The sequence below is a fragment of the Sardina pilchardus genome, chromosome 14 (assembly GCF_963854185.1).
Source record: "Sardina pilchardus chromosome 14, fSarPil1.1, whole genome shotgun sequence".
In the NCBI taxonomy this organism is placed as follows: domain Eukaryota; kingdom Metazoa; phylum Chordata; class Actinopteri; order Clupeiformes; family Clupeidae; genus Sardina; species Sardina pilchardus.
The window spans coordinates 30,031,891-30,047,118 of NC_085007.1; the positions used below are offsets into that span (position 1 = coordinate 30,031,891).

The following is a 15,228-nucleotide window of genomic DNA, read 5'->3' on the forward strand; positions in this document are numbered from 1 at the left end:
TTCAGCGCTGAATCTGATTGGAAGAGCTCGCGCCAACTCCGTCTTCTGCTTAACTTCAAATGATGCCTGTCAGAGTCAATTCCTCAGGGAGCCCAGCTGCTATCAGTGAGGTGGATGCACGCTGCAAACCTCTGCCGTATAACCTATGCTAGAGGAACTAGAAGGTGAGGGATGATGCAATATGGAGACTATAAACAAGCAGCAGAAAAGATGGGCGCAATTGTTGGACTGTTATGACTTCTGCACAAGTGAAGGGCAAAGGCATTTGTGAAACAATACAGTTTGAAACAATACAGTGGCCATTATCCCTGAATATGAGGAAAAACAACCAGAGCAACTTCATCTCGGGCTCATAAATCCTGTCGAAAAAGTCCCTGACATTGACAACAACAAAATGTAAAGCTGTCTCGCCCAGAGAGATTTATGGCTCTTTTCCGTATGTTTAACCACTTCTGTGCTGTGAACTCACTTTCATTTCTTTTCCTCTCCTCCTTCCTCGTCTCCTCCTCTTCCTCCTCGTTCCCTCTCCTCCACCCCCCACCCCCAAACTCATTTAATGAATGAGTTTTTCCCCCGCGAGTCTGGGTGATTGATACTGGTCAGCTCCACACATGCGGAAATTGATCCGGAGTGACTGCAATCAGGACACGGCTCCCTGGTCAGTGTGTCGCCTAGCAACCACAGCTCCTGGTGAACAGGCGGTGCATCCGACCTGCCCTCCCCCCTCCCCCAGTCCCCCTCCCCTCCTGCATTCCACCCCCCCTCCCTCCCCACCCCCAATAGCACCCCCCCCCACACACACACACACACACACACTCCCCCCACCCTCTCCACTCCTCTCTGGACCCACGCTGGCTGACCCCTGGGCCATACATCAAAAACACCGCGAGCATCTCCAGCGCTAATGTGGCCATTCATCTTGGCCGCGTCCCATCAGAAACGGCCAGCATTTAGCCCCGCGCGCGGCCGGCTCAAGGCACTGTCCGGTGGCCTTCTGGCCCATAGCTCACGCCGTTTGAGCTGTCTGCACAAACTATGACAGATACACACACTGCGCTGCCCTGTCTATTGTCTGTGACGGCTTCCATTTATGGAGGGGGGATGAATTAAACTTCCCAGAATGAAACTTCCCCAGCGAAATAAACTCCCCCGAATCCTCAATCCTCATTTTTCCAAATCAGTGTCTCCAGTCACAGAGTCCCATTATTGATCTCCTTTGTGCCAATTTCCATCAATATTCGTTGGATCGTTTTTCATCTCATGCCATATCTCTGCCCTGTGCCCATCACACATGTTTGGACACTATTAGAGGAATAACCCTCCGTGAGAGATTACAGTGTTGTCCAGTCATACCTAAACATGCTCTCCATGAGCTACAGTGGAAATAGAGGTAATATGCAACTGAGCCTGAGTGAAACTGACTTAACCTCTTTATGAAGGCATTCAGATGGGGGTGGGGGTTGGGGTGGGGGCATTTCATTTGTCTATAGGTATGTACAGTACGTCTGTGTGTGAGTGTGATTTTTGTGCACGTGTTATTTCTAGTGCTCACTATACAAATGTTGCTGTGCATATCTGTCTTTATATACACAGTACTTGTATGAGTTCCTCTGTCCATCAGTGTGAGTGTGCATAGGTGAGTGTGCACTAGAGTGTGAGAGGGAGAGAGGGAGAGAGAGAGAGAGAGAGAGAGAGAGAGGGAGAGAGAGAGAGAGAGGGAGGGAGAGAGCATGGGATTGTTAATGTGCAGAGGGCCGCTGACTCGGCGGCTGTGCTGTACAGGCTCCCCATAAGAAGTGCAATTTCACGCTCCTCTGATTGAGACACAGCCAGAGCCGCCCGCTGCACAATTATGAAGCAAACTGGAGAACTGTTCATCTCCAGCTGCTCGGCCATCGACAGCCCTTAATAGCAATTGATTATTAATTGCTTTCTTGCTTGAGAGTTGTACAGTTTTTAAATCTGGACTTGTTTTTTTTCAGCTGCTGTTGAAAGTTGTGATTTGTTTCAAAGACCAATGGAAGCCAAAGAAAAGGCGGGTATTTCTGATGGTTTTATTAGAATAACCATGAGCAATTATTTGATTTTTGTGTTACACAATAATCTTATGAAAGGATGTGTAACATCATCTTTCTGTTTGATTGGAAGTTGACTGCGCTAAAACAAGGAGACTAACAACCCCACTATGTTTGCTGAGGTTCTGAGTCTTTTTGAACCATGTTTTGATATTCCGGCAGATCATCTGCTACATCCACCAGGCAATGAAACATATCCACATTCCCAAGGCAGGAACAAGAAAACACCAAAATAAAACAGCAAAAAAAAAAACAAGTGATGATGACCTTGTGTGTTACCAGTTTGGGTGGAAAGCTGTTTTGGCCAGGTCATTAACCCAAATGGGCTAATGGACAATTCATGGCTATTTGATTGCCCCATGTTCTTCCAGCCCATTGAGCTCTGAGTCCATCTGACAGATGCGTCAGAGCGTGGACAAGGCCTAATGCTGCCTGCTGCCTCACTGTGCTCCAGGAGTCAACTGCCCCGTCCTCACCAGAGAGGGGGGGGCAAGGAGACAAAACAGAGAGTGGCAAAGAGAAGGAATGATACATACAGTACAGGGAGGGATCGAATATACTAAAGAATGGAGTGGTTATGCAGACATCATGTAGAAAAGGCAGAAGAAAAACATTCAGAGCAGAGATGGTACAGTGTAATGATATAGGGGATAGTTTGTCATAAACCTTACATAAGCTTTTTAGCTGGCATTGCATCTCAATACTTAATTACACATCACCATGGTGACAATAGTCTGTCAGAACTAATGTTGTCTTTATCTGGGCCATTACCTAGTTTGGTTGAAGTTTGTTCTGGTTCATCTCTTATGCTCTCTCCCAAGCCTATTAACACAGATCCCATTTAAAAGTTTAGCATGCCGCTGAAACCAATACTCAGTGTTCCCTCAAGCTTTTTAGCTGATAGCTGCACACAGAGTCTCTTACGCACTAATTGCTGATTAAAGTCTCAGAACAGAAACTTCTTTTGTAGAAATCCAGACTGATATAAAAGAAACCGCCCAACTACATTTCAGAGACATTTTGGAGTTGGTACATGGCTTACTCAAGGGCAGGGCTGTTGACTAAAGTTCAGTCATAAACTCACAAATGGGACATTGTTTTCGGCCAAAACAAATGACATTTTCATGTTTGATGGGACTAGAAAGAAACTGTAGCAACCAAAAGAGTGGCTTAAAACCAAGATTCTCATTTTATTACATGGACAGCGAAGGGAGACATTTCATTGTTGAAATGTCACTGCCCATTATAGCAGATAGGAAAAGTGAGTTCACCCAGAGTTCCTTTTACAAATGAACTCCAGGGTGTCTTCTTCTAGCCTGGGTGCTTCTGGGCTTAAACAAAATTGTTCATGTGTTTTGCAAAAGGCATGGCAGCTAAAAGCATCACTGAATCTACTGAATACACTGCACTCAATTAGTGCTCTTCTACTCCACTGGTGTGATCTAATCATGGGAATATGTGCACAGGTGTCATAATACATGTTGGATGAGAGGACAAAGGAGGAAAGCTTTACACAGAAATAAGACTTGAACTGATGGCAAAAAAATTATTATTTCTGCCATTTAAATGCATTTCTAATTCTCTTTAGTTTGAGATAAAAGGGAGGAAAAACATATCTTAAGTTGTTGAGCCATTTACTACAGAAATTGACAAAAAAGGCTAATCCTATTCAAGTCTTGATAGTTCTTAGTGATAAATGATGTTGCATATGTGTTGCATATGCATGTAATCATTTGTTTGTACTTGAGATAAAAACAAAACAAAACAAAAAATATAGAGAGACCTTTTGAGAGGAGGTACAGAGTGACCATGGAAAATCTGCTAAACAGGTTAAAACATGACTAGCATTACCTAGCACTACCACTGTTATGTAGCCTACTGTATGTTATCTACTGGCACCCGCCTGGTCTGTCAGGAATGACATGCCAGATGTATCTAGTGAGGCTATCTGTCCCGATGCAAATCTGATAATAAAAAACGAGTCTCAGTATACAGGACATCACTATCATCAGCATCTACAATCCACAAATGCGCATGTTTGCTGAGCAGGGCGACTTTAATGTTGCAGATGTATACAGAGCACGCCATAATCCACGCAGGCTTGCTAAATGTAACCCTTTCCATCCCGGAACGACTCAGCCTTGAGTGCATGCTGTTTATTTCTTTGATTTTCTCGATAGGTTAGGTCTCCTTTAAAAATCCGGCGAAGTCAATTAATTGGATACGAAAAGGCTTGCATCTCGAGGAGGCATTATTCCCAATAGCATTTATCTTCCGCAACGGGGAAACGGAATGGCAGCTCCGCTCCGGTACGAGTGCGAGGATGCGGAGGCTGAGCGAAGACGAATTAACCAAGCAAGCAGCTGCCATTTCGACTCCTCCACTTCCGATCTCTGAGATGATGTGCCGGAGGACGTCGAACGCCTCGTGCTAAAGTATGCTCGCTTCTCCTCTTTGGCTACGCGACTCTCTCATCCTTGGCGGCGCATAAGCAGGGAATGACAACACGCCAAGATGGTCCGCATAATCAGTGTGCTGGGTCTGATCATGTTCAGTGTGGCGCTGCTCATACTGTCATTGATCAGCTACGTGTCAATAAAAAAAGATTTCATCTTCACGGCCCCAAAATACGCAAGTTCGGGTGGGCCGCGGATGTACTTGTTCCATGCTGGATTCCGGTAAGTGTAAAAACAGCGATGTGATGTATGTGGGCGTAAACCGTTAGGAATCGTCGTTATATTATCATTTACTCTCAATAAATGACTGTAATTGTACACTGTGGCGAACATGAGAGCTGCCGTCAAGTGTGCCGTCTCATTGAAAAACAAAATTGCGGCGATTTGGCACGTAGAAATCGTGTCGCTGGTGCTAATCTTCCCAAGCGCCTGTATAATACATGGGTGAATTCAAGGGCCTTCTCACTGGGGCAGCCTGTGTCCTGTAATATGGCACATTCCAGGTGATGCAGAGGATGTCTCACTGTAATCAACTGATTGCATGTTAGACTTTTGCTCTGTAATGTAGTGACATTTGCCGCCTTTCTGGCGTTTGATACCGTTTTTTACACACCCAAATCATTCTCCTCAAGCTCATTCTGAAAACATAAACAAGGACAGAGCATATGGCTAAAGACGAGGCGCTGCCTCATGCCGAAGCTTTGAGCATTCGGCCTGTGCAGTCAGTGAATCAAGCCTTTTTGAGGCTTGTGACTGAGCATCCAGCGAGCGGGAGCTGTCCTTGGTGCTGATTTACACACCTGACAGGTTCATTTCCCAACAGTAATCATTTCTTCTTTGAAACAAGCCAAGGTTATAGTATATGACGATAGCCATTTTGCTAAGCCATTTCAAGGAGTGGATTCACACCGGGGGGTGTCTCTGTGTTTGGGGGGGGGGGTGGGGGGGGATGGTGCGGAGGAGGGGGAGGTTACTCGGTTGTCCAAATGCCCATATGCCACCCTATTCTGTTGTTTTGCTGACATTGCAAATGTTGTGCGTGGATGAGATGGAGGGAGGGCTGGTGTGTTGACTTTCAAGAGCAATAGCAAGCATCTACATTTATAGCTGCCATGTTGAGTATGTAAGGGCCTGTTTGATCATGTAATTTCCTTAATATCATATGCAGATCATATCCAACATTTTACCCAGCTGAGAGAACGTGTGTACACAAGGGGGAGATCAGTTGTTGTTACCAAAATAGAGCAGGGTCCAACAAATTGAAATGGGAAACACTATCCGACGCCGAGGCTAAAAACAGCTAGTGTATTAGCAAGGCCATCGACTAGCCTGGGTAGGAGGTGAACTGGGTGGAGGAAGCATTGACTTGCACTGAGCAGGGGGCTAAGGCTGTGTGCATTGGTTGGCATTGATGAGCCTGACTTTTAAAAAGCTTCAGCCCTCTGAGATCAGAGCAGGGCTTCCCTCTGAAAAGTCCAAATGCAGACGAAAAGTAAGAGCATTGTTTCCCTATCCGTCTCAACAGGTCCCAGTTGGCTATGAAGTTCCTGGATCCAGCTTTTACATCACTCAACTCTGCCCTGAATGAAGATCTGCAGGGCAAGCCATCCAACTGGAAGTTTAATAGGACGGCATATTTACAGCAAAGGTGGACTGACCTCTCCATACTGCTTCAACCCATGAGCAACATTATCTTAACCAAGCCTTAATCTTAACCTTAGGTTGAACCCTAACACAGGTCAAACCCTGAAGTGGATACTAACTGAGCTTTAAAAAAAAAAAAAAAATTCTTGTGTTGTCTGGTGCTATGTGCACTCCACTAATCGTACAATGGATAATCCTCTGGATTAAATTGCATGTCTTCAGTAAGAGTATAAAGTATTTTCATAAAGAGCTGCATTCACGGAAGAATATTACAGATTTGAACCCCTTGACCCAAAAGGAAGAACATTCTTTGTAATCTTACTCTGTGTTATGGAACGGTGCAGATTAGCAGAGACACTTTAATCCCAGATTTCAAGCAAAAGTGTAAACAAACATTGCACCACATCTACTACCATTGTTATCAAACACTCACCACCACCATATCCTAATGTTAATAAGCATCTTCTTACCTTTCTTCCAGCAAAGAGATTGCTCAGTACATCGATGTCCCACACAACTTTACCCTCACCAAAGCCAGCGTGCGTGTGGGGCAGCTGATGCACTATGACTACTCCAGCCACAAGTACGTCTTCTCCATCGGGGAGAACCTCCGCTCGCTGCTGCCCGAGATCTCCCCCATCCTCAACAAGCGCTACAACACCTGTGCCGTGGTGGGCAACAGCGGCATCCTGACGGGCAGCCGCTGTGGGCCCGAAATCGACAAGTTCGACTACGTCTTCCGCTGCAACTTTGCTCCCACGGAGGTGTTCCGCAAGGACGTGGGCCGCCGCACCAACCTGACCACCTTCAACCCCAGCATCCTGGAGAAGTACTACAACAACCTGCTGACCATCCAGGACCGCAACAACTTCTTCCTCAGCCTGAAGAAACTGGACGGGGCCATCCTCTGGATCCCGGCCTTCTTCTTTCACACCTCGGCCACTGTCACGCGCACCCTGGTGGACTTCTTTGTGGAGCACAAGGGCCAGCTGAAGGTGCAGTTGGCCTGGCCAGGCAACATTATGCAGTACGTCAACCGGTAAGTGTCTTTCATTTATTCATTCAGTCATTCATTCATTCAACTTTTATTTTGATTCTCTTGAGTACAATTGAGGGTAGCCTTCATTTTCACTGTAGCCGAGAGACAACAACTGAACATGAAATATAGAGAGCCAAGCATGGCCTATTACACAGCAACTAACAAATAATACATACAGTAAAATCAATGATTAATGATAGAAAGGAATAAAATAGTCAAAGCAGTGTTTTTGTTTTCAGCCGGGAGTTGAGCTCGCAGGCTCCTCATGGCTGTAACACAGTGGCTATTTGTGAAGAGAGAGTGTCATGTGATATTTTGTAAACCTTGAGCTGCAATCTGTAGCTGTGAATGGTATTTACAACACAAATGCTATCCGTGGTGGCTGTTCTCCCCCCAATAGACCCTTTCAACTGCATAAACTTGTGGGTTCCTAAGTCATTTCAGGTGGCACAGCTAGCAGCATTGAGCTAATGGTAACTTTGACAAACAATATTGGGAAAAAAAAAAAAAAAAAAAAAGTTTTAAAGTCAACATTTTACAAAGCATTACACTAAAGACCGATTTGATTTCATGTCAAAGTATTTGTGGTGGTTTTGAAAGTTTCAACCGCAAATCCACTAGGAACAGATTGAAAGGGTCTATTGTTTTGAGCCACTCCTTATGTGGACCCACATCTGGGACCATGTGCTGTGCACATTTCCGTTGGACAGAATGCAGGCTGCACTGACAGCACACAGGCTGTGTTCCAATGATACCTCAGTGGTACGCTAGTAGCAGGAATAACAGTCATCACATGATGCACTAAATGTGTGAACTTGGAGTGTAGAGCCACGGCTCTGACTGGCAGCAATAGATATGCTCTTCCGTCTCCTGCCATGACACCAGTCAATGATAAGTGACTGTTGAGAAGACAGGTCACAGATCTGACATCTCACTTGTGTCAACAGTAAGGCCATGCTCCAGCACACGACAGCCAGTGGTGGGATTAGCTTGCATGCTAATGCTAATGCTAATCTTTTTACAGATGGGCTGGCACAGTTATAACAACTCACAGCCTCAAAGCTGGCTAATATGGCTAATAGCACTCCAGAACCCAAATATTTACTGAACCGCTCTTAGAGCTGCTGTCTGTTGAGGGAGATGAGGGATGAGCCACAATAAAAGAAGAGACACCTGAACATGCAGGGAGGTCACGACTCACGCTATCACGCTGGGTGCACCAGAGATAGTACGCTGTCGCTGTACCACAGGATCACAATGAAAAGTGAAAGATAAAGAAATCCAGAGAAGAGAAACAATGCTGGTGAGGAAAGCCACCGTATACAGGCATATGAAGAGGGGCTTAACTTTCTGTCTGTGCAGACTACCACGAGTGACTTCTTGTGCTGCACAGTAATCTCTCACAATCCCATTAAAGCAACCTGCTAGGACAGAATTACTCCATTTAAGAGGCTCAGTGTGCCTTAAGACACCTTAAGTGTTCATTGTTGAAGCCAATTTTATGGTTTCTGGAAAGTGGTAAAGTGTTGAAAAGCTGGTATTGGATTTCTGACTCCGGTGTCATCAGCCATCCAGACAGACAGAGCAGAGTCCGTGTAAAGACTGAAATAAAGGAGTCAGGACCTTCACGTACACTACACATTCACAGGTACACACACGCACACACTACACATTCACAGGTACACACACGCACACTACACATTCACAGGTACACATACACACTCACAGGTACACATACGCACACTACACATTCACAGGTGTACACACACACACACACATTCACAGGTACACACATTAACCTCCAGACTAAGTGCTTGCCTATCCAAATGCACTGAATGAATTCACCTTGCCATCAGCGGAGTGAAGCTCGAAGAGAAACACTCACATGGTTATGCTGCCGGTGACCTTGGCTACCCTGAGAGTGCTTGCTACAATAACAACTGCCCCGATGGCAAATATTATTTTTACAAAAAAAGCATCTCTTTTTGTGTGTGTGAGTGTAAAATCAGATGGACAAAAGCCTGTGTTTTGTGTTTCTCTCTCCGGTAAGATACTGGAAAAACAAGCAGCTGTCCCCCAAGCGGCTGAGCACGGGCATCCTGATGTACACGCTGGCCTCCTCGCTCTGCGACCAGATCCACCTGTACGGCTTCTGGCCCTTCGGCTGGGACCCCAACACGGGCAAGGAGCTGCCCTACCACTACTACGACAAGAAGGGCACCAAGTTCACCACCAAGTGGCAGGAGTCCCACCAGCTGCCCACCGAGTTCAAGCTGCTCTTCAAGATGCACACGGAAGGGCTCCTGAAACTCACACTGACCCACTGTGCTTAGAGAGAGCGACGGATGACGACAGAGACTGCGAAAGAGAGAGAGAGACAGAGGAAGCAAGGGTGCTAGAAAGAGCCAGAAGGAAAGAGAGAAAGAGACGGGCCTCTCATCCTCCTCCTCATCTTCCTCCTCTTCTCGATCCCACTCTATCCAGTCCAGTCATGCCATACTCTGACAGAGGGGGAGCGGAGTCACACAGTCGCCATCCTCCTCCCGCTAGCAGACATAGCAGTTAGCAGCAACAACCAGTGTGCATATGAGCCAACAGAGGCAGGGAGGGGGGGAACCGTATCAGCAAATCCATAGAACACAAGGCAGCGTATCCACTCTAGCTGTGGGGATTGGTGGAGGATGCCCTATGTACAGAGACGTACTGTATGTGTGCAGCAGAGGAGGCCAGCAGTAAACCAAATAGCTTCTGCTGTAGAAGGCAACGCAGATTTGATTTAGGACTAAATGCATAACCTTTAGCTACAGATGTAGTATGTTGCCATTCACATGCTTTCAGTTTCTTTCTCAGGACCAAATGATGCATATAGATTGTAGAATGAAGTTACGCAACTTAGATAACAGCAAACATCTTCTCAGAGTTCCTGCTGGTATTTAACTTCCTTGAACTAACTTGAATCCATATTAACTGAAAAATAGAGCGGAAATGTACATTAACATTTAATGGCATGTGTTATTGGCATGCTTCAGTAATCCACAAAGGGCCCCAAGGCCCATTAACATGCAAACTAATTCTATTTAGATGATATGTTTTGATAGATATATAGATAGATAGATATAAGGCTTGTTTTCTGTTAGCGAAATAGTCCGTCCGTGGCCAGGGCTTTGTGTTGGTGCTCTCATTGATCCTCTGTGAGAAGTTTGAGCAGATATTTGCACCACTGAGCATGACATGAGTGTGACCCCAGTATGCCAGATTCTCTCTGTCACAGTATGCCCTCACTCCATCTAACCTCATCCCACTAATGCATTCTCTGTGTGTGTGTGTGTGTGTGTGTGTGTGTGTGTGTGTGTGTGTGTGCAGCAGTAGATGTACTTGAATGTATGAATACGTGAGAGTGTCCATGTATGCCCTGCCAGGGTTTGTACTTCCCATGTTTTTGTTTCAGTTGAAGATTTGCAGAGGAAAGAAAATCTGATTTCACACCATCAGAGGACATCATTAAATACAGAGGACCTCAGGCAGTCCATATTTCACATGTTCATCTGCAGCGTCGGAGCATATCCCTGTGTGTGTGTGTGTGTGTGTGTCTGTGCATGTGTCAGGTGGAACAGGCAGCATTTGTGCTGACAAAGGCTCAACCATTTGTGAGTGAGCATGTCTACAGAGGCTCTATGTGCCAAGATGTGTTATCATCTGCTTAGATAGCTGCTGCATATGTGCAGTAAGCTCTTGGTACTCACACACGTCTGTGTGCGTGTGTGTGTGTGTTTGTCAGGTGCTGTATGTGTGGGTGTGTTTTTGCTCAAATGTGCACAGATGTGAACACATCCCTTTCTGCCACTCTGTGTGTATATATTAATGTGTGTGTGTGTGTGTGTGCGTGCGTGCATGCGTGTGTGTGTGTGTGTGTGTTGGGATGACATGTGCACAGATGTGCGGTGGTTAAAGGATGTGGGATTCCCTCAGGGAGGCCGGTTGGGCAGGGAGAGGGGAAAGCAGCTTATCTCTGCTCCGCATGTAGAGCAGCGACTCCGTCTGGGTCAGCAGCCATGTGGGCACTCACCCACCCAGCCACCCAAACCCCGCGCCACGCAGCCTGCCGCCAAGCCGCCAAGCCGCCCGCTGCCACCACCTGTCCCCGGGAGCACTCGAGTTGGGGGGCTGCCCAGGCCACCTCACCCTATGGACAGTGGCAACGCACCGTCGGTTGCCGTGAACACGGCATGAGACATTTCATGCAAACTTACGGACTGAGGAAATGTGGCAAATATTTTTATACAGTCGCCGTAGCGTCGATTTTCCTGACCTTTTTTTGCCCTCGTCATTGCAAGATGATGTAGCATTGAACATAGGTGTTGTTCACTGGTATTTCTTGTGAATGAGCTGTTTCCTTTGTCTTCTCAGCTGGGTCTGTTACTGTATGTGTTCAGGGGATGTATTTAGGCCAATCTGCAGAGTGTCTTCAGTGTGCATTTATCCATGTGAATGCAAATTAGTTAATAGATGAATGTTTTCACATTTTCCCCGTCCATCTAGATGTAAATCTCATCTCATAACATAATTAAGGGCAACTGAATAGTTCTGGCTGTTTATACCACTAATTTACAAACTTTGTTGTCATATTTGTTATTTGTCTGGCTGGCAAATGTATCCATAAGGAGGGTGCTGTGCTGTAAGTGGCTCCTGCTGTGTCGGGGTCCAACTGCTTACAGGGACCCAGGTTCGAATCTGACCTGAGGTCAGTTCCCAATCCCACCCCATTTCTCTCCCCCACTTGCTTCTTGTTGATCTTCACTGTCCTGTCGCAAAAAAGCCCCAAAATATACTTCAAAACACAATTATCCGTTAATCCTTCTGTCCTGAAGGAGGCACTTGTACCACACACAGTTAAGAGTTTCAGCGTATCATTTTACCTGTCATAAACGATTAGGGTGTGCACGTTATTGTTTTTCATAAATAAAAGGGCCTTTGTTTTGAAGGTTTATTGAGCTTTGAGAGTGGGATGGCATTTTCTGGAACACATCACATTATTTTACCAAAGACATTTAGGGGCAAAAGTCTGTCTAATGACTCTGAATGGTCTCATCTGCAATCTGTAACTAGCACAGAGAATGAGGGCCAAGTGCTTCTCATTATCCTGGTGTTGAGTTCAGACCCACTTCCATTCTAAAATACAATGCAGATTATGTTTTATTCGACCTCATCAGGGGAGTTTATCTCATCTGCTCATGATTAGGTCTGATTTGATTTCATGTTGGAGCTGTTGCTGCAATATTTATTTCAGGTTTATGCATAAAATGGATAAAAGAATAAAAATGTCAAATGCACAATAATGTTCAACTATACTATCCGTCCCAGTCTACTCTGTAGACCGAGAGGGCAGGTGAGCCCACAGATGAGATGACTTATGTAGTGTGACTGACACGGTTTGTTTGGAGATGTGACCCATATGTCCATGTCTGTTGTTTTTGCTTTGCTCTTTTGGTTGTGTAGATGTCTGACATGATCATATGTATAACACATGACTAACAGTTTGTTGTGTAGATGTAGAACATTATCATATGTATAACACACAAGTAACAGCACGCTAAAATTAACTACAACCTATGCCATACCAAACTGCTCATATCTGTTGCACAAAGCTTACTTTTCCTAATTTGCGTTTTGTTTTTGGTTTTAAACTTTAAAAAGGATCATTATCTCTAAGTCATTTATTTAGAGAATGTAAGATTCAGTCAGATTTCTTGTAAATGGTCACACAGGTGTGGATTGTTGGGACAGAAAGTTAATGTATGGTATGTATATGCACTCTATGCTGCAGGGCAACGTATGTATTTGTCATAACCAGCGTTTCTATGTATTGTACTTCTATTTGTTGTTTCAGCTTCTCAAGCAATGTACCACTTCTTATCAAGCACAAGTCTCAAGATGGTTCTGAGCCGTGAAGGGTTTGGAGATCTAGTTGAATGTTTGATACTACCTTCATTTCATTTAGATTTGGTCATCTTCCTCAGTTTTGGAGTGAAGTGCATTGATGATTTTATTCAAGTTGTACTGGTTTTGTCTTGCAATACTCACAGGAGAGTGGATTCTTAAAATATATCATAAGAAAATACTGTACATATGAGTTAGTATAAATTCTGAATGTAAGACATCTGAAATCCTTTAACATTTCCCAGGAAAGCACTGCTGGCAATGGGATAACTAATAAAATTCAGGTTCTTGAATCCAATGGGAATTGTGTTTTCTTCCTCAAAGAAGATTTTCATTATATATACTGTATATATAAGCATATAATGTGACATTGTAAAAACCACCAAATCACCACCATCAAATCAACCATTTATCTGGTATACTTTTGAACAATTTATCTTCTCTTGCATCCTAAATAAAAGGTTTAATATTATGTTGGCCCATATGAATAGACCTATGGGCTTTTTGTAAATACTGTATTCTGAACATCTGGTCAATTTTTTATGTTTATGTGGATTTACATGCAACTACTACAATAATTATACACAATAAACCTTGAGAATGTAATACATATTTTTATTTGTGTATCTACAATAACTGTTTACTTAACATAATAACAACTCTTATTAACACAATAGATAAGATTATTAATATATCAATGACCAATGCACCAACTTTACATTTCACTTACTTTTTCTAGTATATAAATAGCATATTCATAAAATTCAAACACTAAAAACAAAAGTATATAAATAGTAACATGTTAATGTCTTGAAATATATGCTTTATGAAAACTCCTGGGATGCTAAATAAATAAGTGGTGATGTTATGAGGTTGTTTTGATTTGGAGCATCATAAATTGCAAACATGGAGCTCATAAATATAAAAAACATACTCCTTAAGTGAGTCAATACTTTACCATCAAAGAAGTCTTTAAGTGCGGATCTGTAGATGGGTGGTCATTTCTTTTGTAGCTTTATTTGTTTTCCAATGTTACTTTTAAATAAGATGATACAAGAGACATCAATTGTAAACAATATTGTCAGATATGTGTTATAGGTAATCCATATGTCAAGAGGTGAGTGGCTATTGATCAACTTTAAGACAAAAGGCATGCTTTTAAAATTAATGTCAGCCTTTTGATGCAGCAATATGGTTAACATTCAATTTGAGACCGGGTAGTTTCTGTAAATCACAAATGTAAAAACACACAACAAAGTAAACATCTCCAATGGTCCTATAGACCTTTTTTCCAGAATCATATGCAAAGTGAGATATGACTTACAGTATATGGCCCTGATACAGTATAGCCTACATGACACATCATGGTCAGGAGGTCATACATGAAAGAACAGAAGGCATCTTTGCATTTTTGTGTGCTGGAGACACATTTATTCAAGATTTATGAAGTCAAATCTAATCAAAATAAGACCCGCAAACATGAATATGATGTGACTGTTTTATAGACTATATTGAATGAATATCCATTAGTACAGCAGCCTAGAGTGGAATCTGATCCTAGCCTACTGTCCCATTGGTGGAGTGGGACTGTTCCCATGTGCTGACCCCTGACCTCGCGATGCTCGGGGGACAAAGGTCAGGGATGGAACAGAATGACATAACAGGACAGCAGAGGCCAGCTCCCATTTCACCTCTCCGTTTCCAAAGGACATGCATCCCTATCCCAGTTCCCAGAAAACACTTCATATGGATCATGATTTCATGTAGGGGAACCTGCTTTTTACAAAGATTCTGCCTTCATTGAAAAATTATTTGTCATCATCTGATAAATCAAGTATCAAACAGTTAGAGGAAGACATAACATACCCGCATGATGTGCATTCTGCATGTTGAAATGCATTTCATCCCCACTTACACAGATTTATATACACAGACAGTCACATTTTTCGTGTAAAAAAGTAATAGTACTTTTTCAAATTTTAGTAGCATAGGCCTTCAGGAATATGGGTGTGTTACTTGTTTACAGAGCTACAGTGTATTTCCCCCATAAGGGCTATATTCGGGCTGCATGTTTCCT

At 43.8% G+C, this 15,228-nt stretch overlaps 1 protein-coding gene across 1 annotated transcript; it reads left to right on the forward strand.

Moving 5' to 3' along the window:
• Nucleotides 1-4,266: 4,266 nt before the first annotated feature.
• Nucleotides 4,267-10,797, forward strand: st8sia3 (ST8 alpha-N-acetyl-neuraminide alpha-2,8-sialyltransferase 3). Its single transcript, XM_062554451.1, has 4 exons — nucleotides 4,267-4,753; nucleotides 6,057-6,179; nucleotides 6,657-7,214; nucleotides 9,265-10,797. The coding sequence occupies exons 1-4, from the start codon at nucleotides 4,590-4,592 to the stop codon at nucleotides 9,545-9,547; spliced, it is 1,128 nt and encodes a 375-aa protein (XP_062410435.1). The 5' UTR covers nucleotides 4,267-4,589; the 3' UTR covers nucleotides 9,548-10,797.
• The last annotated feature ends 4,431 nt before the right edge of the window (nucleotides 10,798-15,228 follow it).

Excerpts from the sequence above, each read along its gene's own strand:
- st8sia3 (XM_062554451.1), top strand. The coding sequence starts at position 4,590 with ATGGTCCGCATAATCAGTGTGCTGGGTCTGATCATGTTCAGTGTGGCG. Across the intron at positions 6,180-6,656 it reads ACGGCATATTTACAGCAAAG|CAAAGAGATTGCTCAGTACA; the intron begins GTGGACTGACCT and ends CCTTTCTTCCAG. Across the intron at positions 7,215-9,264 it reads ATTATGCAGTACGTCAACCG|ATACTGGAAAAACAAGCAGC; the intron begins GTAAGTGTCTTT and ends CTCTCCGGTAAG.